Below are 24777 nucleotides of genomic sequence, written 5' to 3' on the forward strand. Positions count from 1 at the left end.
TGGAGCAGAGCGTCTTATGTAAATTGCTCGAGATTTTCAATACGTTTGCAGGACATAAATTTAGAATTTAGAATGTCCGCCGTATAATAACGCGTCTAATAAATTATTCATCGTACGAGTGATCGTTGTCTCTGGTGAAATAGTAATAAGGTAGAAGTTACTAATGTCGTGCTTTTAATTCGAGCTTAACTCCTTTCTCGGTTTAACGATCGTTCGTTATAACAATGGCTCACTCTCGCAAAGGATCCTATCCGGAGAGGAGCAACTACGCTGTAACGATGTATAATGTCGCGTGGCTCAGTCCTCTATCCTCTTAGAGCAATTCCGTCGTTTAATCCAGAAATTATCCCGACGACGATTCAAGTGCCGGTGAACGGAAAAATAGCGGAGTTTCGTTTAACGCGACTCGCGATCAGATAAACCGGATCGGAGCCAAGATAACTCTGAAAAGCTATAGTTCCATTCCAACGACGAAATGCTTTTCAAACTCATCTAGAAAAGCAATTTATTTAGTACAGTCCTTTATTTCTTATTCATTTGTATCTTATTATACGGTTATAAATTCGGTTATAAATCGTATAATTTACAGTGAGAGGCAAAATTATTCGTACAGTTGGAACTTAGTATACTATACCGTAGTATGCGTCTGTGTCATTAAATATATTCAAGTGTATGTATTCTTTAATTGCTTTCAGAAAAATATGAACTTGTATAAACATTCGTAGTCTGTCAAACTATATTTATGACGTCTGTATATAGAATTTTTCTTCAACTTCCAATTTTTTTTTCTTTTTTTTTTTTACTTTTTATTAACCGTGAATATTGGAATATAAATCTTGTTAAAAGCTATAGAAAACTTAGAGAGATAATTATAGAAAGGCTGATACAATGCCGAATTACAGAAAGGTTAATACAATTTAATTTGAAATTAATCAATATACTGAAAGGTCAGTTTAGTTAAATACACAGGATTGATTTCGAAATTAATTAAAACACTTGAATTATAGAACGATTAATGTAAATTACGCACTGAAATTTGCGAAACATCATTTATTGTATATACACGTAATGAGAAGCAATTAAAACTAGATTTCTACTGTACTGTGTTCCTAGCGATTCTTTTTACCAGTTCAGAATTATGAAACTATAGTAGAATCGTGTTTCGTAAGATTTATACCAATTAATGTGCGTCATGAGCACCGAGTATCGCAGAAAGTATGCAATTTAAGCGGATATTTGTAATGCGATACTATATTTAAATTGATTTAGACGCATTTTCAAGCGGAACAAGTATTAAACTAATATATATCAAGCAGACACGATTCCGCTTAAATTGTCCGCATGGAAACACAACAGAAGATAATGCAGAAAGGAAAATTGATACGTATGATGCTACAAAATGCGACCGAACGTGATGATTTCGCATGAACATTCTTGCTAGCGGGACAATTGTAAAAATTTGATGCTATTGAAGACCCGTAAATACGATAGCAAACGTAGTCGCATGTACAATGTACACGTGCACGCTTCTGAAATTGCTGAGGAACGATGATAATTCAAGATACACCACCGAGAATAACCTGCGATAGCCATATATCACGAAAGTTATGGCGTTCCACAGTGGCACCAGGTTAGACGAACGAGTCGATTTTTCAGTTTGCCTTTCTATTTAGTGTTTGTTAAATATTATTGTAAAAGAATAAATTTTAATCTTACGAGTATTTTATGTAACACTCGAATAATGTAAAACAGTATAAAATATAATACAGAATAGAAATAAAATATAGAATATCAAAGACTTGTAAAATAAATATTAATTTTTATAATTTCTGAGAAAAATTAGTTTCAAAGTACAAGAATAAAATACTACGTTATTTCGATAATATCTTGCAAATTAGTTAAAAGATGTAATTTTACGAATAAAAATAATAATAATCGGATTTATCTATTATGATGTTGATTATTCAGTATAATGATTTAAATATACCAGCTCGTATAATGTACAACTTTAATGAAAAAATTCCCGGAGAATCCGCTTTTAAGTCTAATTACGAACGAAGTATATAAATTTATTAGCCCTTTTAATTTATGATCAGAAACTTTTTTAATATCATGCATTGTAACGTTTCTTTATGCGGCTTTAAATACTCTTCCGTAATTTCCCGTCAAATAGGATGTTGATATGAAAATTCAACACGGTAATGTATTTGCTTACTATTAAAGTTCCATGTTACACGGGCAAGAAATGAAATTTATTAGTCGAGCTAACTTTTTCAAGTATCAAAATCAAAACTGGATGAGACAAGAGAATCGATTTTTCATTAACTCTCCTTTTAGCGTATTCGGTAAACGAATACATCCAGAGATTGTATTAAGCGCCGTATCTACAGGGTGATCATGATAGTTTACAAAGTACCATAATATGAAAGAAAATTGTTTCTCTTAATTTTATATATTCCTGTACCGCATGCCTGCGTGTTTATCTTTTAATTGCACGATGTCGATTACTTCTACAAATTAGCGAATTTTCTAGGTACGTGGAAAATCTAATGCGAATGAAAATATAATTGAAATATTATTAGATTCGAAAGATTGAAACTTTTATCAACCGTCATGTCTAGTTTGCATAAATTCCTATGTTAAACTATTTCCTTGAGAAATAACGAACGAATAGTTAAAATTTCGATATTCGTACGCAAAGTGGTCGATTTCGGGAAGTGATTTTACCATTTCGTGAAATCTGTGTCACGCGTTTCGGTATAATCGCGCGTTTAAATCCATTGAAGTTCTATGTAATATCGCGTACCGTTGTTATTAACAAATTTTATAACGATGTCGTTATCGACGCTACGTATGCATATTCGTCCCACCGTGCTTTTCATTTCTATCCTCTTAATACACCATTCGAAATGATTTTATTATTCTCCACTCGCAGGCTCCCGCGGGAGACCACGGATTTTCGTTAGAACAATTCTCTTGGAAATTAAAAAAGAAACATTTCCCTCGGTTAACGTCTACCTTTAGGCTATGGATTTTATAAAAATTTTATTTGTAACGTAAAAAGTAATTAATTTTTATAGCCTTTTTGATCGCTGAGAAATAATTACGAATGGTGCAAAATGGTACGCGTCTTTATATTACAAAGGGGTCCTTTCAGTTCCTTGTCGCGGTTACTGTAATATTTTAAACGGGCATAAAGCCGCGTTTTCACACGTGCGATACGCTACTCGGAGTATTCAACGAACACGTGCGCTGAATATTCATTTTACAGACGATGATACTACGTTTGGCCCCCTTTTAAAGGTTTCAAATGTGTTCTGCGACTTTGGTTAGAGCGATGAAAACGCGACTTAAGGATGCTCCGCTCGATCTTACCATAGTTAATCGTTTGAAAAACATGCGTTCTCTTAATTGCATCGTCACAGTACATACCGAATTATGAATCTCATTCTACGTCTTTATAAAACTCTTTATCATATTCTATATAAATTGTATAAATCAAGGAGAATAAAATTCGTAAAAAAATTGTTGATCCTAATTTTTATCAAATACGGTAGAATACGAATGAAAAACAAATGGATTAATTAATGGTTCACCGAACATCGTAGCTGAATTAATAATTTTATGTTTACTTGTTTGTTGGTTCATATAGGTAATTACGTAATTCTTCATTCATCCATTATAATCGTTGTTAAATCATTTTAGCTGAAATTTGCAGTTAAATTAATTCTGTTTTATAACCGGAGTTTTCTTGGCATGAACGCATTTTCATGGAAATTTAGATGCAAGGGAAGTAAATGGAATTTCCGGGATCTTAATGAGAAGCCAAGAAGATCTTGCCTTAATAGAGCGAATTTCTGTGACAATTGGTAGTCTGATAAATTACGGATAAACGTGTTCATAATCTTGTTATCATAGTCTGCTTTCTCTTATTCTTAATGCGACAAATTAGACTACAAATACTTTACGGTATTATTTAAACTGGAATTATTTTTAGAAAATATTTAATTAAAACGCTATTATTAATATTGAAGAATATGTGATATCAAATACTTTACCTCTATGTTAATGACATTTTCGTATTCGTATCTTTTCATCGACAAAGAGCATTCAATTTATCTTAAGGACGTGCGTTTGCCTGGAGATCATCTTTCTAAAAGTATTTAGAATTTTGTTCGAGGATAGGACGAACTTAATGTAGATTATAGATAGTAAATTAATTTTTTCCAATAATTCAATTAATTTTGTAGAGATAATACGTAATTTTTCAAATATTATCCCATAGAAGATGTATTCTACGTATCATTCTGCTTCTACTTGTTCTACTTGTTCTACTGGTTCTACCCTTTAAACTTTCGTAACTAAAACTCTATAAACTCATACATGTAAATGTTAACCAATGTTACCAACACTCTCACAGTTTATACTCTAAACTAAAAGACTACAACAAAATCATCCACAAGTAAACTGATCAAATTGAATTCATTTAAACTAGAGCATTATTTCTGTTCATTCGCAAACCATTCATCAAACTTCAGAATGACGAGCTTATAGGCACGCCGACTACTTTATCCTCCCTCGACTCGAGCTCCGATTTTTTTTTTCTTTTTTCTTCTTTCTTTTTCTTTTCGCACAAAGCGTGTAGCAATTAAAAGATAGGGCGTGTGATTCGTTTGTTAAACATTTACGGTAGCTCCTTTCATGGTTTTACGCTATTCCTTTCGTGGTTTTACGGTTTTACGCATTTTGCTCGGCTTTCACCCGATCTTCGCTTGGCTCCTTTCAAATCGTTGTGAATGAAATAATGCGAAATTTTCTTCGGTACAGTATCACCGCTATTTCTCCCACATCCCTTACCTTCGCTACGACCTGGTTACGAAGAAATGAATTCACGTTCTGAACTTTACAGCCGGGAAAAATAGAACGAAAATACTTAACGTGCCGCGGCGGGGGCCAGACAAAAGAAAATTCTTTAAATTGCTTCAGCGGTAACGTGTTTGGGAGAATTCTTACACGAGCACACGATGTTGCGAATTAAACTGCGATGAGTTAAGTTTATACGTTCCCGTGAATTACACCAAACCGTTGCCAGGGAATAAACGAAGCTGCGATAAATTCTAAGAAAAAAGAAGGAACAAGTCCGTAAGAATTAATTTTTATCGGGACGTAAAAGTCGGTACAAACGTTTAAGCGTTCTGCGAGAAATCTGAACCGTACGGTACACGATAGTTAACGTTTTCAACGGCGTTGTACATTATTTGTGATATGTAACGAAGCGTCTAAATTAACGATTAGAATATTCATAAGGAAAGAAATATTCTATGAATATTAATTTTCCTATTAATTTCATGCGTAACTCGTAAATGAAATTTAGTTGGCCTGTATCTTGTTATTCATTGACAAAATTCTGCACTCCATAAATGTAATAGGATTTTGAGGTATATGTAATAGGATTGACAATCGTTTGGATGAAAGTGATAGCCTGGAAAAATATTCCTAGAAATTTATGCTCGATTCACGCTTGACCTGAATCAGAAGATATTTCTGTCTGACAGATCCTCGCAAACCCTCGATCAATTCGTCTCACGCTATCTCTTACTTGAGTCGAGAAGTTTTTCAATTCAATAGCTTATCAACATCTTCATAATTTCAAAAATGTTGCCTGTCATGAAATAAAAGTATTAATGTCGTTCTAACTTATTTATTCTATTACTCTTTGCTCTATTATTCTTTCTCTTATTATTCTTTACTCTATTCCTTCTATTACTCTTTAATATCTTTTCGCAGAACTTCGTCGATCAATCATCTATGTTTAGAAACATCTTTGATTATCAGGTGACAGTAAGCTAGGAAACTCACCAAAAATATACTTATCGAGCGTTCCTTTAGCGATCTTCATATAGAATCGCATGACGTTAGATCAAGTACAATCATCTTGATGGAAAGAACGCGGATATTAGACAAAAAGCGAACGGGCCGAAGGAAGAAGGACATATTGGAGAAAGAAATCGTTGCGTTTGCGACGTGAGAAATCTCGAGTCGTCAGAGAATTCACCAGTCGACGGGATATTGTCTGACGAATGCTTCTGTCCTGTTGTCAGCCGGGTCGTCAGATCGCGAAATCACGCCGCTGATATTTTGTCGTGGAATATTTTGGATCGGAGCGCGGATAGATCGGGGTCGAGGGTGCTCCTGTCGTACGCTCGCGCGCGCACGCCTCTCGAAGGTACGGTTTTTCGATATCCAGAGGTAACGCCGGAAAAAGCAGGTCGTGTCGGTCGTAATCGATAAGGTATTGCCGTGCGAGAAACTCGAAAACATTTAAAACAACTTGGCCGCCAAACGAGAGGCTACAAATATTCGATCGGTGAGAAAGCAGCTTGGTTCTTCAACCTGCTGATCCTCGATACGATTGTATTCTCTGGCTATTTACCGAACGAACGTTACCCAGAGTCTTTTAAATGTACCGAAAACTCGACGATTTAGCTTTTGCGGGCAATGATCGAACGAAATAAGTCTGAACGTAGATGTAAGGAAGAGAAAAGCAAGAAAATTTATCGTGTTCGGTTGATTGAGAAATTTGTAGCGCGATTTAATCTTTTTAGAATCAAAAGTTTTTTGAAATATCGGAAGAATTTCTTTCTTTCTTTTAATAATCATTAAATCCTAATTTAAGATCTTTCAAATGAGTTTGCGCTTGGCAAAATTTATTCCAATTGTAATGGATTTTGTCTTCCTTAAAAAATGATTGGGAAAGTGTATTTCCATTATCAACAATCGAAAAGGACTATTTGCTTCACAGTCCAAGGTACACTTGGTCCTAAGAGAGTTAATCGTTTCTAATAGTTTGTCTAGTGTTAAATATATCTTGGAATTAAGTGGAAATGCAATTAATCGTTCTTTGATCTGAAAAACATTCAAAGTGGTTTTATTTCGATCAGCTCTGAAAAAAATGTGTCAGAGACGTTAATTGAATATTTTGCTGAAGAATTTCCTTTAATGCTATATCGCGTTAAGTGGAGAGAAGATTGTGGACTTTTCTACTCATGCTTAATTGGCTGACACGTTGGTTCTCGGTGCAGGATAAGAGGGTTGTACGCGTTTAATCCAAGCCCACCTAGGATCACCGTCCATAAATCAAGATGATCAAACATGTCTCGACGAGTAAAGTGTAATGATTATGATCTACAAGTGAAAGTGTCGTGTAGATAGCTTCTTGTAATGAATCTCCTTTATCAAGATATATAGTTCTACTTGAAACATGAAAAAACATATACAGGAATCGTTCGATAATTGCACAAAAATCGAGACCTCCTCGAAACTGAGATCTTAGATGTAGCGAATATAGGAAAGGACTGGGGGATGAAGCGTTCGGCAAAGTTTAAAGGCTCGCGACAAAATGAGATTTTTAACTCAAAAATCAAAATTTTTTATCTTCGATTTGTCATCAGTGAAACTTCTACCAACATATGTTTTACATTTTCCTGATTAAAATGACACCAAACATCGTTATAATTTGCAGCATATTTATTTACCTAATAAATGATAATTAAGTACGTATCAATGAGTAAATGTAATTCAAATTATATCGTTTTTAATTTCGTTTTAATAAGGAAGATGTCATTAACACGTTAGTACAGGTTTAATTTTTAAAAGGTCAAAAATAAAAAAGTTTTTCTTTTGGATTAGTACTGAGATACATTGTACTTAACGATACCTGACATTGCATTATGTCACAGCACTCGATCACAGCGGGCCGTCGAGCTTCTTGGTGCAACCTCCTCGTAGGGAGGATGCCTACTGTGCAATTATCGAATGTTTCCTGTAGTAGAAAAAAATAAAGATAGTGGAAAGATACCTAAGAAACATATGCTGTGAACGTAATGAACGTAGAACAACAATTTACATCTACAAAACATTGCAATGTACCTTTTCACAGAGGAACATGGCTGGAAAAAATCATGCAATACAAATTTATTGACGTTCAAATAGAATATATCTATTTTGTTTGAAATAAAAGATTCGTCCGTAATATTTATTTGTGTAATTGAATTTAAATAAAATCTATTACGAATAGAGCAACGTATGTATCTTATAAATCAATTATAAAATAATTACTATATAAAGAGTTTCGAAATTTTATGATAAGAAATTTTATGAAAAGGTGTTTGATGTTTCAAAAGTTATAACCATTTTCGTAAACCGATACAATATAGACAGAAGCCTTAAAATATATCGGCTACACGCATCAGTTTTTCCGCAAACAGCCCGGATCGTGATGCGTTGACGTTCTGTTATAATATTTTTTTTGTATATCCATCACGAAAGAGTATCATAATTCTAGAATTTTATGAACGTCGTGATCAAAATTAAAAAATTTACAATTTACATCAAACTTTGTAAATTACTAATTACTCGATATCTATTCGATGTATGTAGTAAATCGGACGTATTTCGAATTAACTTACAGATACGATCTGTTACAAAGTTCGTTCAATTTAAATCTAATCGAAGTGCGGAATTTTTTATCGAAATTGAACCTTAGCCTTGCTTCTGAAAAATTGAAATATAAACGAAAATATTATAATACACAAAAGTCTTACGTGTACATACGTGTATCGATCTACCTATATTTAAAAGTACTACAGTGAAGAGTTTTGAGTTATTTTTTCATACTTGTACGTATCTATAGCCTATGCTCTGGTGATTTGAAACTTTTACATTCTATGAAAGGCGTACATCAATTTTAGCAGCAGCTAAAATTTTAGGATCAGCCGGGATATTGGGACAGAAATTCATACAAGATATGGAATCTAGAGCTCGCATATGCAAAACCAGATGAATCTGCTTCGATCAAAATTGAAATACACCCAGGTGCAGTGGTCGCATGGCATTAATTATTGTGACATAATATAGGAATTTTCCCGAAAACCGCTATCTTGTTATTAAGTTAAATGACACTGTGTCACGGAATTAGAGACAATTAAAAAAGGCAAACGTTTAATCAACTATCAGTGTGTTGTCAATTTCACTTTCTTTTTTAATTCTAATTTTAGCATTATCATATTCTTATTTTTTCCTCTTTCTTTTAACAGAATAATCGATTCTTGAAATTTTGATCGCTTATAAAACTAATTAATATAATTAATATTTTTATTTTCAATTCTCTTCTTTCGTTCGTTATGTTTCGCAAGCGTCCATTTTATTTATTACCGTTCTTAACATTAGAACTCTGTCCGCTATCTTACAGCCGGTTAAAATACCCGAGGGTCTGTGACACGAATATTTTGTGACTCGAGACAAATTGCTACGATATTATTTGCATAATGAAATTCATGAATTTTCTGTCGTCGATTTTAATTGCGAATGACGAATAATGAATTGTAATATGAAGCAAAACGGATCTATTGTGTGTAAGTTGAATATCGATTTCACTGCAAAACGAGATGATATTCTTCGGCAACTCGGACAGTCTATCTGAATACGTCAAATAAAACATAAAATAAAAACTCGATATTCCTTTCAATATTTTCACTTTGGTGTTTTGAAATCTAATGCCATGTTCCATTACGAAGAGCTTACGAAATTTTGAAAAGCTAGACAGCTAAAATACGTTTCCTTGCTAAAACGAGAGAAATTAATACGGTAAGTTATAACGTTATACCGTTCCTCTTTCCCCACAACATTTTTGCAAAATATTAACCAACCTTTGTTGATGAAACAAGCAAACAAGAATCGAACGCAATTTATATGCAAACTGTAGTCGGTATCACACAAACTCTTCGATATAAATATTCTTTTGTTCGGTATTCCGATAATAAACAATCGCTCTCATAATTACAAGTTTTCATATATTCCGAAAAACTGTTATTCAAAGGATATCCTTTTCATTGTATTTACAACAATCGAAGAATCACCACGGAATAAAATGATGAATTAGATTGTATAGTAAGTTCGTTTGTCTTTTAGTGTCATATTTTAAGAACTATCGTAAAGTTGTTACTTTTATATTGGCTGTAGAGGCAGAGTATACTAGTAATATGGGTAAACGTTGTTCATAAGTGCATCAATAGTATAATTGATCTTTACATTAATGGTATACTTAGATTATTTACCAATAAACACATGAAATATCAATTGTTTCGGTATTTAGAATATTTCTTATGGGTAATCATCAAATAACTTAAACGATATAAAGATAACGGCAGAAATTTTTTGATAAAAGGAGGAAAAATTTTAAAATCACAGAGTAGGTAAACCACATGATTTATTTTGTAACAGATATACAACAAACTAATTTTTACGTAATGCGTTGATTAAATAAATGTTATATAATTATCTTTAACCTTCCTCTTTTTTAATACGAGCTTATCGCACAATCTAATAGAATACAATCTAAATGAAAAGATGTAGAAGAAGAAAAGAGGAAAGTAACGTTTAAAGGCTAACTAGAGAGATCGAAATATTCCGTATGCTCGATAAATATGCATTCGAGTTCGTTTGATTAATCGAATTTCGAACAGACGCCTCGCTAAGATATTAATGAATTTTCTGCTGCGGGATTAAACAAATTGGCCGTCTCCGCGAAACTGACGAGCAATCGACGTGGGATCTTGGCCGTTTGAATAATTGAAAAGGGGCGAAGCCGAGCGTGTTGGATCAGAAATCGCTGAAATGAGATTAATTAAGCTCAGTACGCTTGTCCGCTCGCGCACACAAAATGACAGCAGCAGCGTTAACAACGTGTAAAGTGTATTACACGGCGAGTGTTTAAGTGGATTAGTTTCTAATTTCAATCGGAAGTTTGACTTGACCGCGGCGCTCGCGTGAATCCGCTCGATAAATGCCTGCGATTAGCCCTTTAAATATTGTACACGCGTATATAGTAACTTTCGGAAGGATCATTATGGACACTTGGATCCTTTCGACCACGGGCAAATGCTCTATTTTTAATATTAAGTTAGAAAATTATTCATATGATCCGTACTTAGGGATTAGACAACCTGATAACAAAGAATTGAATTACCCTGCTAGAATATTCCATCAAACATCTTTTTACATGTATTTTGCAAGTAAGTTACATTTTGTTGAAAAAGGAGGCTTATGTTATTAACGTGTTATCATTAGACGCGTTAGCTACGAAAGAAAATTCTTCCCTTGTTTTACACGATTTCCTTGTTTTATAGTAACGTAGACACGTTATGAACAGAGTAAATACTTTTCTTATTCTACATCACTCTACAGCATAGAAAGTCAAAGTCCTAGCTTGATTCTTTAAGGTCCACTTTCGTAATCTGATACCAACTTTATCGCGGATTAACTTAAGCTGTGTAATATTACGTATCTGGTCTTTGTATGCTTAATCTGCTGTTATAAATACATTGTCACATAATTTTACAAACTTTTATACGATGACGTATTAAAATAAAGAATGTTGATCTAATTGGAAAACACGTGTTACTTGATCTTCTTATTACAACGTCATACGACATGGAGAAAGTTACATATTTATTATTATAATTGATACTATGAATATTACTTCTATAATTATATCGTTGTATTGCCAAGCAATCTATCCAAACCAATTATTAGCTTTTTTTATTTCTTTCGTCAGAATGGAAAATTGCTATCAAGCGTAAACTATTTTTCTCGTTTCCTCGAACAATGGAAAGATCCAGTTGCAGAGAGTTAATCAATGTCTGTTGCCGTATGTAAAATAGAAATAAATAAATTTAAATAAACAGTGATGGCCACTAGGTGTATCCACTGGCGCCACAGATTACTGGCCATCTATAGAAACCGCTTAAATCCCAAGTATTCAGCACTCGAACGATAAAAGGCGCCGATGGTACTTGATTGGACGTTTTAATTGCGTTTCGTTAATTCCAGTGTGATTAATGCAGCGATCGCGAGATTTCAAATTTCGGTTCGTTGCCTATGAAATGAGGTGGTAATTTTTATAAAACCTTTAACAAAGATGTGTTTAAATTTAAAAATACCTGTTTCGTCTATTCATACGAGATTGTTCATATTTATAAAAGAAAGATCAAATATGGATAAATATGATTTTCTCGTAGATTACATCTTGGAATACGCACGGATATTTTCACGTATTTTAAACGAGTCTATAAATTAATAAAAACATTCGTTCCGTACGAAAAGATAACAATTATACTTTTCTACATTACCAAGCCTGATGAAGAAGATATTGGAGAAAAACCTTATCGAAGCTAATTACTTTAAAGCAGATCTATTTTCTCTTCTATCTTTTTGCTCGTTATTAAATACTAGTTGAATCAAAGTTGATTCAAGAAAAAGAATTTCACTTAAATCGAAATTATTAAACCAACTGATTTCAGATTATTTAAATTAACTAAATATTAGAATCCGCAAAAATTGAGAGCACATAATCAAAGTATAACCCTGTCAGTGTTCAGCATCATTTTCATATTAGAAAAATCATTTCTTCGATATAATCATGTTTCGAAGTTATTTGAATTTATTCGACCAACATAGACAGAAACAGTTAAAATAAAATTTTGGAAAATATAGATCTATAAATGTAATGAAAAGGAAAGATGTAAAATCCCTTGTAACTGGAAGAAAGACACGAAACGTTGTAAGAATAAAATCAATGGAACAACGGTGGTTTTTCAACATGTAGCTGTTGTCCGAAGAAAGACGATGATTAGAAATTACACGCGTGAACTCTAGCAGAAGTTCACGCAGTGTATGTGAATTAATAATCATGGAAGACTGATTTCCTCTCAGAGGAATTAATGGGATACCAGGGGATTAATTCGGTTTGTTTAACTCAGTATCGCCTCGACATTTGGCCTCGCTTAGTTCGCAATTACGTATACCTTGACCTATCCATTTTACACTGTGTAAATTTAGATCGGTATGTGTAGCGTAAAACGAGCATAAGGATATCGGCGCTATACTGCGCAATATTAGGACTAATTAATTATCCCGTTTACATCGGTGCTACAACATATAATTACGATATCGATACCAATGACGCGCGTATTTATCTATCATATATTATCGGACCACGATATTGTATCATTGAAACGTCTCTTTATCTTTTAATCGTACTTCAGTTTAACTGTTGAAAACAACCACAAGCGAAATTTCATAGCAGTACATTTCCTTCTCTATTTTAAAAATCAATAAAGTTAAGCAAATACAATTAGATGGTTTAGGATAACATTTAAGAGTTAGCATCTTACGCTAGAGGGAAAGAATTATAAAAATTTTCATATTACAAATACCTTGCATCGATGTTTTCACATATGCATTACGTATGTTTTTTTCGGTTGATAAGAATAATTTTCCTTCGACGATTAACTCGCATTTTACAGATATAGAGATATAGACTTTCCGGCTTTAAATAGACCGAATAAAATCATTTAAAGAAGAATTGACAGACAGCTAATATCAGCGAGAATAAATTGTTGAACAAAATAAAAATTCATAAAAATTGTCGGAAGTCTGTGATTTTAAAATATAAATTCTATGTATCTTACAAAATACATATTTTTCTGGTAAAATCAAATAACAAATACCCATACGTACATCGAATAAAGAGAGATATTAAAATAATTTACTTCTCAAATACCATTCAAAAATATTACTTAAATAATATTATAACAAGTAGAATAACGATTTTAAATAAACATGCACAATATCCAATCTTGATCTGCATCACAAAGTGTATCTGATAATAAATGCAACATCGGATTCTTCTAGAGCAGAATTCTTCTCGATTCTCACCAAGGAATCCTCAGAAAGGTCTGATTCTAATAATAAATTTCTTTTATAGTTCAACCCAGACGAGGATCTCGGCTCAGGCGATATCAATAACGACTTGATTGACGGTTTGGAAGACGTTGACACTAATGTGCCAGACGTGAGTTGCGTGATGAAGCTGAGTTCCGCTGAAAACTTACAATACGACGTGCTCACTAATTATTTGTTTCGCAAGCAACGTCTCAACTAACCCGATTGCATTAACACGAACTTCGCTTCGATGTTTGCTAACGAGATATTCTATAAACTTCTCGACCGCGATGTTCTCTCATCTTTGGCGAGCAGATTCGAAAGAATAATTTATCACTATGGTATAAGATCGAACGCAAACTTTGAGTAAAAACAGACTGGCTGAAAAGATGAGAAACAATTGTGGTCACGAGTTTTCTAACTTTGCGTCTACTAACGGTTGCGGTAACGATTACTAATTTTCTATTCGAGCAGAAACGACGATTTTCGTTGTAACGCTGCTCTACCGTGTTATTCCGATAACAAACGAGTCTTGATCGCGATACAAAGTTCGATTAACCTTCGATCGATATCATTGAGTCAGCTGATCACGGCAGATATTTAATCGTAATTTATAATTTATATTTCACGTCAGAGATGCTATTAATCGTCGCGTAGAATACAGGAAAACTAAAGCAATTTAAATTAAACCAAGCTATTACGAATCAACGATGACTCAACGATGTCAAACGGTTAAATACGGTGCTTTCGTTTTTTATTTCGATTGTACGATTGGTACAATTTCGATTGGTTGAAATAGGGTAAAACGTAAACGTGGTACTATATACTTAACACATTCATTGTCATTGATCTTGCACACGGTGCATTTATAACCTGCAACTTGTAACTTGTCAATTTCAAGAATCAAATAATCTATCGTAGATCCTTCCTTTCGCCGATCAATTAGACGTTATTGCTTCATCACCGGTTTTCATTACTTGAAAATATCTCGGAGCGCTTGATTCGACGATTCGTTTGATCGATTTATTACTCGAAAGATACAAAGAAGGAGGAAAAGGAACAAGAACAAAGAGCTCGCACATGAAACGGTTTAATTGAGACTATTCGAGAGCGACCGAGTTATATAAGACGCTTCGATAACCCACAAAAGAATTCCCTAGGAACCTGTCGGGCGTTAGAAGAGGAACACGGTGATCGCTTTATGAGGATAATCTTTGGAACACCGGGAGAATAATCTTGGAAATTCTGACGAGATCTTGCATCGGTAACAACGCCGAAAACGCTTCGTTTCTCAGAAAGCTTTCCAAAGCTTTCCACCACCGTCGTCGTTCCCAAAGATTTTCTCTTAATCCAAACGAAGTTAGATCCATGCCGCGTCGTGACACCAGTTTTCTCAAACTTATCCGACCCATTAAATCTTTTAACGATTAAATTTAATAAGGAGCTGAAAGGTTTGGCCGTTGCCTCTCTTCGTTCGTCATCTATTCTCGCCACGCGATAAAATATGAAGCTATGGATCTTACAATTTATTAAAATTGCTTTTATATCGTTAGATTGCTACGATTATAAATAAGTTTTCAGAGAGAAGAAGGTGAGTTTCATGGTTGAAACTGTCGTGGAAGGTTTCCAGAAGGGATACATCACAATTATCCGAGGAATTTAATTGAAAGGATCGTTACTCTATCTTCAAATTCTCGGAAACCAATGAGAACGGAAAATCGATTAATTACTTAATTAACGCCTTTGAATTTCCACTTAGAAGTAGCGAAGAAACGTTTAGCCATTCCAACGAGTCTTCGGTCTAAGACAACAAGATTCCAAGAGAGCAAATTCCTTGAAAATTGCTGTGTTACAAAAGGTTTCTTTCAAGGATCGATCACGAGTGCTTAACTGGTTAGACGCAGCAGGAGATTCAATCCTGTGGAAGAGAAATCGGATTATTCGGATGGAATTAGCGAACAACAAATCGTCGAGAGGTGGTACGATTCGAAAACAGGTTCATCAAAATGCAATTGCCTTGGAGGTATCTCCTTTTCGACTATCCTCCGCAAGCTACACGAACGATGAATGCAAGGAATCGAGCGAGGAATTCACGGAGGGAATTAAATTCCGACTGAACCGAGGGTGTTAGAAAGTTGTAAAATATAGAGAGACAGCTCGAGCGACGCAGAAGTACAAAAAGATATGGAAAGACGTAGAGAATAAACGAGGAATGTACGGGAAAGTAGGATCGAAGACGAACTTTGACTTTCGCCACCTAACTATTCACGTTGGCAATTAGACGAGGTGATCTAGCTCTGTCGAAGTTAAACTTGCCAACTAGAATTGACTTCGATTCGTTCTGCTGGCCACAGCGGAGAATCTATTAGGTTTGATCTTCCGATGTTAGCTACCAACGAACGAACGTTTGTTAAAAAGACTCTTCTCGATTCCGGTCAAGTAGATTTTAAACGCGAATTAACTTTGAAGTGAGAGTTAATTAAAACAGGAGTTAGAGTCTTGCAATTTACTCGTAATTACTCGCAGAATAAGAGGGAAATGTATTTAGGTGTTCTAAATCGTTGGAAATGCGAAGTTAGGAAAGTATCAGTAGAAAAGTCGATTACTGGTCAGCCATCGGATACACGTACTGTATGTAGGTGACGTTCTATTATCGTTTCTTTCAAGAGTTAATAATATTTGTTGAAAATAGTAAATGAAATCTATCGCGTTCCTTTACATAAATATGATCTTGCTTTAGCTATTTTAAAATATACGTCTAATAATTTGACACGTTTGTGATATTGTATGGAAAATTCAATGTGAGATTCGCCTTTAAATTTCAAATATATTTATAACGTTCGATTATTTTTATTATCAAGTGACAGCAAAAACAGCTAGTCTACTTTGTTTCAAACTTTCGGTTTCTAATTTCTAACTAAAATAAATTTAAATCACTCGCTAGAGTCACTTCCGAAGTTATTTATATTATGGACATAGTTAACCGATTTCGCTCAACGATAGATCTCGTTGAAATTTAATCAACGTGACAAATTCATCGTGTTTCAAGCTCTCGTATGTAACAGAGTTTGAACGGTGTACGATCATCTTTATTATACACAGCACCGGTCAGTAAATATAAACACGCTTTCACCCTTATCTTCCTAGCCAGCAATATGCTATCCCACAATGCAGCCACTGACAAACAATTCTTCCGTAAAAGGGGAACCGCAGTACATAATTCCTCGCTAGATTTAGCTTTGTTGGGCTGCTTTCCGTCTGCTTCGTTTAAATTAAAGTTGAAAGGTCAACATTTTATATACTTTACCTAAATTTGACGAAGCGTGCCATAGAATCCTTTTGTGATTTCGTCTAAAATGTATTCTCTACTTTGTTACTATACTTTGAGCATCTTATACGAGAATTTCACACATTAAGAAATACGAAACTACTTTTTACGATGAAGAATAAATTCCTACAAGATCCTTACTTCTTGGTTCTTTGTATCTAGATCGCGGATTTTTATGCGCGTCTTTGTCTAAGAAAACAAAAGAATACTTCGTTATCTTTCATTTCCGTGCGATTCGTTTCAATTTTTTGAAACAGAATATTCTGTAATTATACCGCGAAAGGATTGTATCCTAAAAATCGTGGTTTCCTAAAAATTTCGCAAGTGAACTTCTCGTTGGAACGTTTAAAGAGCGAAACAAATTTCTATCTATCTTCCGTTTCTTTAATCTTATTCATAAAAATATAGACTTTCGTAAAAGTGCCCAATCTATTTGTTGCTTTATTCTCGTAGTTTTACATAGCAACAAATAATTGTCTGGTGATACGAATTCTCCGCGTACAACGTTTATCGCGGTACCCGCGTAAGTCTTCGACTCAGAATTAATACTCGAGCTCGATCGAACGAAAATAATTAAGAATACTTTCTTCCAACTTTCTGACACAAATTCCTCTGGAACAGTCGCGTCGATCGAGCCGTTCGAAAAATTCGCTCGTGCTTCCTATCCTCGTCGACTCGTCGAACGAACAAAAAAGAGGAAACAAGAGTCGGCAAAGAAAGAAAAAGAAAAAGGAAGCCGGAGGAATTTATTTCACCCGTGAAATCCTACTTCAGAAGAAAAGCTCCCAGAACGGCAATGCAAAGACGCAGCCGTGCATGCTGGAGCTGATCAGGATGTACGTATACCGGGTGAACGAATTCACTGAAACAGCCTGCGGTTCTTCCCGCCGTACAGAGCGCGCTATATATTACTGCGATCGGCCATTGATTTCACGTGCGCCTTAAATTTCTACTGTTTCGCGAATACTCGTGTCTTTGCTCGTTGATGAAACTTTACTCGCTGTACCCACATGTTCCTCCGCTTCTAGTTATTTTAGCAATACGTAGATCCGTCGGCGAGTGCTATCCACTTTCTTGAGAAAGGATTTGCAAACGCGAAGCTGTTAAAGGCAACTAAAGATAGCGCCTCAACTTGCTAGAATAGATGACAGTTCGAAATGAACGACTGCGAAAGTTGATTCTAAGAATGTGCTATTTAATAAGATAGGTATGTCGTGATAAAGTTATATTTAACAGAAAGAATTTTAGAATTTAAAGAAATTGTTTAAAGAATGAGAATTTCGAATCGAGAGGTGTATATCGTTATATCGCGTTAGGGAATTGTTCTAGCAAATTCAAGATATTAACATAATCGAAAGTGCAATGTTTCAAATCGAATACAAATCTCATTTACTTATATAGTTGCGGATTTTCGTTTTATTATAGCTTCGCTTATTTGTCAGCTCGTTAAATGTTTCTTTGTTCGTTACAAACAGACATACGTAAAATATAGTCCACGTATAGGCATATTTGATCGGTAGATGAAATCCGTATAAAATATATTCTCTCGTCTAGAGGAATATTTGCGTGCGTGCTTTTACTTGTGCGTACTGCCAGCACGAAATGTAAATTTGCCGTGCTGTGTATACGTAGAAAGACATGAATTACAAATTGCCTCGAACGTGACTTAGATATCCTAGCGATCCGATTAAAATGTTAATTACCAAATAATTTCATGCTTTGTCGGCCAAATGAATCGCTAAAAATAACCGAAACTCTTAGAAGAAATGACAGAATTATTTGTGTTATGAATTTCTTGTATGAAAATAACTGATGGAAAAATATAAAGCTGTTTCTGTTAAGAAGCACGAAGGAAAATATTTTTTGTTTCGAAAAAAATCCTAATGTTCCATTAAATTCATAAGGAAGAAAATTACGGCCAAAGAAACTTCATTTCCATCTTCCGCGAAATTTAATCTACAATACAGATTAAGAGAAACTGCTGAATCGTTTAATTGCGTAGGTAGAATCAAACATAAATCAAATTGAACTTTTTATAACGCTACGCGATTTAAATCCATATTTTATAATATTTACGTGTCACTTTGCTATTATATTTTATTATTGTATCGATTTATTCCAATTACTGGTCGCTCGTTTCCAAAGTGAAAAATTGCATTTAATCGAAACCTCTGTTGTCACGATCGAACAGAAGCTTCGCGTTTATCGCGTCTAACAACTATGAAAGATAATTTTTATGAAAACAATCATGAGTAGCAATTTCGAGAATCAGAACAGGTCACATAAATTAATCAATTTGTACTTTTTAAAGAAACACAACGCAAAAAATACCGTAGAATTGAACTTGAAAAATTCCAATCATTGTATCTGTGAAAATGTTTCGAATAAATCAACTGTAATTCAATCGGTCGAAAAGAGAAACAAAATCTGACTACAGAAAGCTAAAAAACAATCGAGTATCGACTTTGTACAATGCAGCAACGTTTTGTAGGAAAATATCAGCCGCAATATCAGTCGTGTCCAAACATTTTCTTCCAAACGTACCGTGTATTTCCATACTTATTCCATATTTCGATCAAATACGAAATAACACATAACTACTGGTTCTTGTCAGAGAAACGATATTCAGTTGGAAATCTTTTGTCGTTTATACGCGACGAAACGCAATTTTGTCGGCAAATAAAGATTTTATAGAAAATCGTGAAGTCGGTTTAACGCCCCCCCGAAAGCATCGCTTAAAGGATCCCAGGAATCATAAACGCGAAGGATGTTGTTGCATTATATTTCCCACGAGAATCCAAAATCCGTGGAACCCCATACGCGTCAACCTGATCCGATTTGCCTAGTGTTTTTCAGTTTATACGGTGTTCCCGGCGAAAGAAACAAACGTAGAAAAATTATCGCGACCGTTTACCATCCATGAATTATAAAGCATGGTGTGGGATAAGGAACGAAAGAGTTGAAATGACGCGAGAGCAAGGAGAATTGTATTTAATTCTGTTTGTTTGTTTAAAGGGGCGGGAGAACAACTTCAAACTTCAACGAGGTTCTCTAAATATTTACAATCGCAAAATACAAATATTTATTATCGCTGTTAATTTTATAACAATGGCTTGCGACTAAATTTTAGAATGAAGTAATCGATATTAACTTTGCGAATTAGCTTATGATTCCATATAATATCATGTATTTAATCGAACTAATTTCCAAATGTTTCATTATTCCAGATTTGTAAGAATTATCGATTATAAAATTAAAAAGTTCTTCGAATGGATCACATAGAATTTAAGAAATATAGATCACAATAACGATTTTTTTTTACATATTTAAGATCTTATCTTCAAAGTCTTAAGGTTAAGAGTATCGAAAAATGATAAATGTGAAAATGATCTTGTAGTACCTCTTACGTGACATTAAAGGGAATAATCGATCTAAATTTTTTGATAATTTACGTATTATATATTCCTACGTGTTATTAAACATATTACATATTACATTATTATTCAAATAACAATAACCATATGCAGAAGTAAATCAATATTAAGCCAAAGAGAAGTTTCAGATATGTCAAGCGGAAAATCAACGATAAATAACTGTCAACGTGCGGTTCGGCTCGATAAATCTGCACCGTTGCTAATAATTATTGGAAAGTAGTTAGGCCAAATATGTGCTAACCGTTCCGCTTGATTTAACCGAAAATTCATTAATCACCGTCTACGCGTGCGATATCATTCATTTTTCGAGAGGAAAAAACATACGACTCGAAAAATTGATCCTTCAATTTTAAACGCTCTAATTAATCTCTAAAGAAGATACTCGATAAAAACTATAACCACGCGATGCCAATAGTCAATCATCCTCGATGAAAAATAGCGTGCTTTTTTGTTCCGCGGAAAGTGATTCTTAAAAGGGTACAAAAAATATTGAAACCTTTTTTACACCGCTCTTTTTCATGTATTTAAAAATTCTTAAAACCTTTCCGCGTATAACTACAATTTAAAATTACAATTCTTGTTCTAGAACTTCGTTACAGAAGAAAGCTTTCGCTACAGAAAATTGAAATATTTTAACGAAGTTACCATTCGTATGTTTAAAATCTTTCTCTGGTAAAAACATAATACGTAGCAATTGTTCAAACGTTGCATTGTGCATTACTGCAATACATCGTCGGTTATACTGAATTATACGTATTCTAGATATCTAATTTTTGGAATATCGTATCTTATATTTTATGTCCTAATGTCTGATTTATTTGTAGAAAACAAATCAATTTAAAAACGTATATTTATGATCATCAAATATAATACATATTTATACCATATATTTTTATCTAGAATTATCGAAAACTGAATAGTCTCGATAGCACGCGATGTTCGACTAAACAACTCAACGACTCGTTGAACTAATTTCTGCTTCGCTAATATCTAAACGCCCTCGGAATATTTATTTGTGCCACTAACTTGTGCTTTTAATCATTTCCTAACGACGCGGTATATTAACCACGAACTCGATAGCAAATCGCCAAGGATGGAGTGATTTTTCTGCTTTTCCCATCGCAAATAAATCGAGGCAACGCAATGTGCAATCAATCACACCCACCCATAAGCGATGAAACTTTTACGCTGTTCGTTTTTCGTTTTAGCTTTCTCCTCGCTTTTTTTTTCTTTCTTTTACCATATAACGACATATAAATCACGGTTAGTGTTCTTATTCAACGTTTCTTCTTACCATCCGTTTTCAGATCGGACGAGACGATGACGAAGACAGAAGCGAGGAAAGCAATCCACCGCCATTCATCACACCCCCTCCTCCCAATCCGGACTGTGAGTAATCGCGAGGAATTTGCGAGTTTATTTAATCATAAGATCACAGATAAGAAATACCCTGACTGATGGCGACGACGTCGAAATTCCATTAAATGGCGTTTTCTTTAATCACCGAACCAAGCCTCGTTACGAGCATCCTTTGTCGATAATATTCCAAAGAATTTTCTCAAACTCTCGAATAAAGTTATTAACGTACTTTGAAATTTCGTTCGTAAAAGTTTTATATATCTCCTTCGGAAAAGTATGTTTGCAGTTCATTGAAAGCTTAGATCGTGCAATACTTTCGTCTCGTTTTCTTTCACTTTATCAGATATTTTGATCGAATATTTCAAATAAACATCAATACCAACAGTGTTGGTTTTATCGAATATATTGATCGACAAAGAAAAATGCTTGGCTAAATTCCTTTTATAGACGGTATATGACAAGCGAAGAGAGTGGATATATGTTATTATCCGTTTAGATATGATTTATAACGTGTTTTTCTTAAATTTCTTAGACAAAGGGCCGAAGGGTGAGAAAGGTGATAAAGGAGACAAAGGAGAGAGCGTTAGGGGACCTCCAGGTCCACCTGGACCACCTGGTCAAGACGAGGTAAATATATAATTCTACCAATACTAATCAAGTAAGAGATATTGAGCGTTACTACATAATATTTTTATAATCAAGCTTCAAATAAGAAAAATAAATCTCACGATGGATTCGCAAATTAGAGAATTTTTAAAACAGAAAAAGATATACGAACGCTTTCATCAAACTTCCATGATTATAGATAGTTTCTAAAAACGATCAAAGGTCGCGTACGGATCAAAGGTCAGTAGCGTACAAGTCCGCAAAATATTTATCGATTGAGTCAAATCCCAAGGAATTATCCCTTCGGTAAGGATGATTTTGAAAAATGGAAACAATTAGAAGACCCAAAACCGGCTTTAAACTCGCGCGTATTCCCATTACACACTAATCAGTAATTTCCATTCGTTCTAAAACGTGGAATTAAATTTAAGGTAGGATTTAAAGTTCACTCGTATCCGGCATCGCTATACGTACGACTGTTACGTAGCACGTAGAATGCATAAATGTCCGCGTAATTTATGCAAATTGTATACACCGAACTATATTATATACCCAGTGGCATATCGCATGCGTTATATCGGGTGTATGTATCGTACCGCACCGAAGATGTTCCATTAGCAATCCTTACACAAACCGCTGGACTTCCTGTTGTTATAGTTCAGTAGTCTATACACGTATAAAGGCAGGCTGAATGCGTTGTGCATATTACAGGATTACACGCGTTTGCATCAGGTTTCGCTTACGACCACGCGTTACTGCATTGTTCAATTATGAAAGAATATCGAATGACCTAAATACTGACGGTTTAATGTCATTCAACGAGGAACGTCATAAAGGAATAAGAAATTAAATAGAATTATCGCTGAAACGATCCCACTCAAGACCGAGAGGTAGAAATCAGAAAGAAAAATAAGATTGATTATTTTTTGTTTGCGACATGTTGTTTATCGCTTCGTAACATATTTCCACGGATGTAGATTATATTGGTATTTTCAGCGCTCGCCAAGTTTCATTACAATAAATGAATAATAATCCAGCAGAAAGTACGTGTATTAAGGGAAATGGCGTGTGTATCGATTTAACGCTATTCCATAGACTTGCTGAAACGACATCCATCTTTTATGATGAAGTAATGACGGCAGTTTAGCGTACATTACGAATGTTACGATTCGTTGGACGTTTGCAACGAACGAATATATTTTCATAATTTGAGTCACTTCTTGCGCTAAAAATTAATCGTGTGCGATAATCTCACTGTATTACCGATTCATCGCTTGATCAGGTAATCATCGTATATGTATATGGCACGAAGTAATTTGCTAACTAGTCTCGAAGATCCACTTTCGAATTATTTTCGATATATTTGAAACGTTCTTTAACACACGCTGCGCTGGCTCGCGAAAGTATTTCGACAGTTACCATAGAAAACTTTCACATCCGTATTGTATATTTCGTATGAAACTTTTTGAAATTTCACAAACGCCGTAATATATTCGTAAAAGGTATGTAAGAATATAAAGGAAGGGTCTAAGAGCTATTTATTAAGTGATCGAATACTTTCGCGAGCCTGTTATGCATATCGATCATTAAAAAAATTGGACGTTTCGAATTCTAGATTATTTGAAGCGCAACAAAGGTAAAGTCAAAATAACCTTTGAAACCATCCCCTTTATGAAAATATCCATTTATGAAGTACTTAAGTAGGTACAGGAATCTGTACTTAACGGCAACGAAGATCCAGCGCTAGAAATCTCTCATTATTCGAGATATATACGAGTGCCGCACACACACGTATTTCAGCAATAATAATTCAGTAGCGCTTGTGCATATGAAGCGAGCTTGAATGCATTCCAATCCAGGATCACTCATTTATCTTGCTACTCGAGCAAGCCAATTTAGCCAACATGCTGAAGTACTGGTAACCACTGCATGTAACATTGATTACAGAGAAACCGCTTTCACGATATCTTCCGAAATTATCAACATACGGGTATAAACACGACTGTATTTGTTTAACGCCTGATGCATTCAACCTCTGCCCGGAAAACGCTATAATTCTCGAACCCGGTGGCTCGTGATTCAATGCAAGGAAAAAAAGGAGAGATCGAAACAACATCGTTACGTAGAGAATGCACGAATTGGAGAAAATGAACAACAAGCGCGATAAAGTTTAATTAATATCGGTAAATTTCGGTTAATTGAAAGTTGATGAGCGAAAGCTAAGCGAGATGTATATATTCAGAGAAATCAGAGTATATTTAACGATGA

The 24777-nt window shown here is 34.5% G+C and overlaps 1 protein-coding gene across 7 annotated transcripts in view; it reads left to right on the top strand.

Moving 5' to 3' along the window:
- The window catches only part of LOC126917452 (collagen alpha-1(XVIII) chain), a 343182-nt gene that overhangs the window by 296864 nt on the left and 21541 nt on the right, over positions 1-24777 (top strand). For 5 of the 7 annotated variants that reach the window (XM_050724316.1, XM_050724318.1, XM_050724319.1 and 2 more), the window contains exons 7-9: positions 13826-13912; positions 21852-21933; positions 22436-22530. In XM_050724316.1, the coding sequence (XP_050580273.1) occupies positions 13826-13912; positions 21852-21933; positions 22436-22530 (264 nt within the window). The remainder of the gene's footprint in view (positions 1-13825; positions 13913-21851; positions 21934-22435; positions 22531-24777) is intronic. The other 2 variants (XM_050724321.1, XM_050724322.1) reach the window with 1 other exon arrangement.

This window comes from Bombus affinis, chromosome 6 (genome assembly GCF_024516045.1).
Source record: "Bombus affinis isolate iyBomAffi1 chromosome 6, iyBomAffi1.2, whole genome shotgun sequence".
NCBI classification, from domain to species: Eukaryota; Metazoa; Arthropoda; class Insecta; order Hymenoptera; family Apidae; genus Bombus; species Bombus affinis.